The 2,995-nt window shown below is 36.4% G+C and overlaps 1 protein-coding gene across 1 annotated transcript; it reads right to left on the reverse strand.

Moving 5' to 3' along the window:
• Window positions 1-1,398: 1,398 nt before the first annotated feature.
• On the reverse strand, window positions 1,399-2,546 carry LOC145167640 (oxygen-evolving enhancer protein 3-2, chloroplastic-like). Its single transcript, XM_079086879.1, has 3 exons — window positions 2,201-2,546; window positions 1,832-2,127; window positions 1,399-1,566 (listed from the first exon to the last, which is right to left on the reverse strand). Exons 1-3 carry the CDS (start codon window positions 2,478-2,480, stop codon window positions 1,468-1,470), a joined length of 675 nt encoding a protein of 224 aa, XP_078943005.1. The 5' UTR covers window positions 2,481-2,546; the 3' UTR covers window positions 1,399-1,467.
• Between the last annotated feature and the right edge of the window lie 449 nt (window positions 2,547-2,995).

The following is a 2,995-nucleotide window of genomic DNA, read 5'->3' on the forward strand; positions in this document are numbered from 1 at the left end:
CTTTTCTTGTAGTGATTAATGTTGTCAAGTTCCGAAGAGAAACCAGTTCAGGTCCTAGTCCACCTTCAAGCGAATTTGTGCTCATATCCAAGTAAGCGGAAAAGTTGGCCGAGAATGGAGCCATTGAAGTTGTGCATCACGTCAAGATGAACAAGTCCAGTGAGATTACAAAACCCATCCCCGGGGATCTCACCTACCAACAAATTCATGGAGATATCAAGGAATTTAAGGGATTGGATTTCGAAAAGAGGATTCAAGATATTGGAATATGCCAGAACCTAGTCAACAAACAGAGGAACAACAACGTCAAGGTGGAGCTGGGTGACGATTCTGGTTTTGTTTCTGGAGTTGATTATCGAATTGAGTTGAAGATCGAAAACTTCATTATTAGTGATGTGTTGATTCAAGCTTACTTCTTGCGTTCTATTCACAGGGAAATTTGAGTTACATAATAACACATGTTATATATTTGGCCATAAGCTTTTAGCATTTTCGTAAATTTAGTTGACATGGTACATGAAACCGGCTACAATCAGTTAGGATGGCTAAATAGACAAGTTGCTATGGACTTTAATCCTTTAAAAAACATGAAATTAAGTTAAGGGGCTGAATCAAAGAAAAACCCAAAACATTGTAGGGGCTAACGGTTATCCGTCCTAATATATTTATATAGCTTGCATCGTAAAAAAGTCCATGCATTTACATTGGCATCTCCACCTAATTGCAGTCAAATGCATTATTCGCTACATACTTGGACACCTAATTGTGGCATATTCCTTCATATAATATCAATATCATCACTACAACTATAATCCCATTGTCATGCTTGTATAGTTGGTTGTCCTTACGGAACATATTTATCATAATCGCACAAAACACAAGAAGGCTGTAACCATCGAGTAATCAACTTTCCACGTCTATTAAGCGCATATATATCTTCCCCAAATTCATGGCATGTCAAAACTATCTTTTTCGTGTGGGCAAATTGATACTTGTCAATTTACAAGCATCAATATGAGGAGAGATTTGATAGAGTTGATGCTGCAAATCAGCGTGCTTTTATTTTACGTAGTGGATTAAATCGATAAAATATTTTATACTTTTATTTTCATCATCTAGAAATATTTGAACTGCTATATTAGGATATACATATAAGGTTTACTTGTTTTATAGGGTAAAAATATGTAAATTTAGGTTATCATTTTACTTGTAAGTGAGTATATAATGAGAACTTTTTTAAAAAAAGATATATTTTTCACGAAAACTCTCAAAATTTGCCATCCTCTTCATTGCCCACCACCCACGTATTATGATGGTTGATCAGGGCGGCGGCCCATTGGCATATCCATTTCTGTTCATTAGAGTTATTATTAGTATTGATTTACTTAATATAAAGTCTGAACAAAGTTTCTCGTGAATTGAAAAAATAACAACATATTTTCATCACATTAACAAACAAACTTCAGTTTAACCGAGCTTTGAAAGAACATCATTAAGACTAGATACAGCTGCAGCGTAACTCTTCTCTGCATCAGCCGGGCTTTTGATCTTTGCTGCGTAGTCCAACTAATCCAAACAATATAGAAAAACAACATCAAAACACATTCTACGGAAAAATAAGCATTTTGACCAAATTACCCCTATGCATTAGCATTAGAATGTAATTATAATTCACTTTCTTTCATTAAAAATGTCCAACTTATTTTAAAGCTGAGTTTTACGCATAAATGAGACTTTTGTTCAAGATGCTTTTGCTTTATTTTTACAAGAAAGTAAGGGGCTTTTTGGACATTTTAACTTAATAGTGGAAAAACAGTTGTGGAAAACTTACATCAGCCATGTTCTGGAAAAGCTTCCCGGTGAGATCTTTGAGTTCCTTCTTTTCGTCCTTTGGCTTTGCGGAGATGATCGTCTTGAGGTCATAACGAAGGTACTCCGACTTCAAACGAAGATCGTTTTGGACATATGGCCATGCCTTTTTGTCGATGAACTCCTTGACATTTACAATTTCTTTTGCCGATTCCTTTACACGAGCTGTGGCCTCGGTTGGTGATAATGGCTGGATGAAGAACCGGTTCTTCAATGGTAGATCAAAGTCTCTTGCCTCATCGGAGTTAAGAGTACCAGCTGCAATTACACATAAAGATTCATTAAAATTATCGAAATCAAAGGGTATAAGAAGAGGTTGCCGGAGACTTACGGAGTCCACCGGAAGGTGGTGGAGGTGGTCCCAACTTGATCGGTTTAGCATCAGCAAGAACAGCCTGAACAAAAGAACCAGAAGCAAGACCAGTGGCAATGAGTCCCAACACAGCTCTTCTGCTAGTTTCTTTTTCGCCTTGTCCTTGTTGGGCTCTAACCACAAGTCCAGACCGGGAAACACCAATCCGGTTGTTCCCAACCGGTGTCAAACGGGTGGAGCCGTTGAGCTGGAGGCTGCCTTCCAAGACAGCTAGAGAGGAACCACTTAGTCCTGCCATTGATGCTGTTCTTCTGTTTTGTTACTTGTGTTTTAGTGTGCAATTTTAAATGAAATAGAGAAAATAATATGTGATGGGATCAACACCTTATCTTTGAAATGCTTTATTCTGGATAACTTGGATATGTTTTTGGCCAATGGGTGTTTGAGTTTTTGACAGGTTGGATGAGGTTTTATAGCATCCATTAGGATTTTGACACGTAAGTTTCATATAAAATAGGTCACGTGACAGGGACCCATAATAACTTGTTCTAAAATTATATAAAATAAAACAACAAAGAAAAAATTACATGTGGAATAGGCACATATAGTCATATTTTAAGAAAATAGACAAATTTGATCCTTGTGTTTTCTCGATATTATGTAACTGGTCCCTCCGAAATGCACGACGTAAAAAACTACCGTTAAATTTATATGAAATGACATTTTTACCCTTTTTTTTCATATTTTTCATATTTTATTATTACTTTCTAAACTGTAGGGACCATTTATGTAACTTATCCTAAGAACATGAAA

This window comes from Lactuca virosa, chromosome 1 (assembly GCF_052849685.1).
Source record: "Lactuca virosa cultivar CGN04683 chromosome 1, Lactuca_virosa_CGN04683_v6, whole genome shotgun sequence".
Classification (NCBI taxonomy): Eukaryota; Viridiplantae; Streptophyta; class Magnoliopsida; order Asterales; family Asteraceae; genus Lactuca; species Lactuca virosa.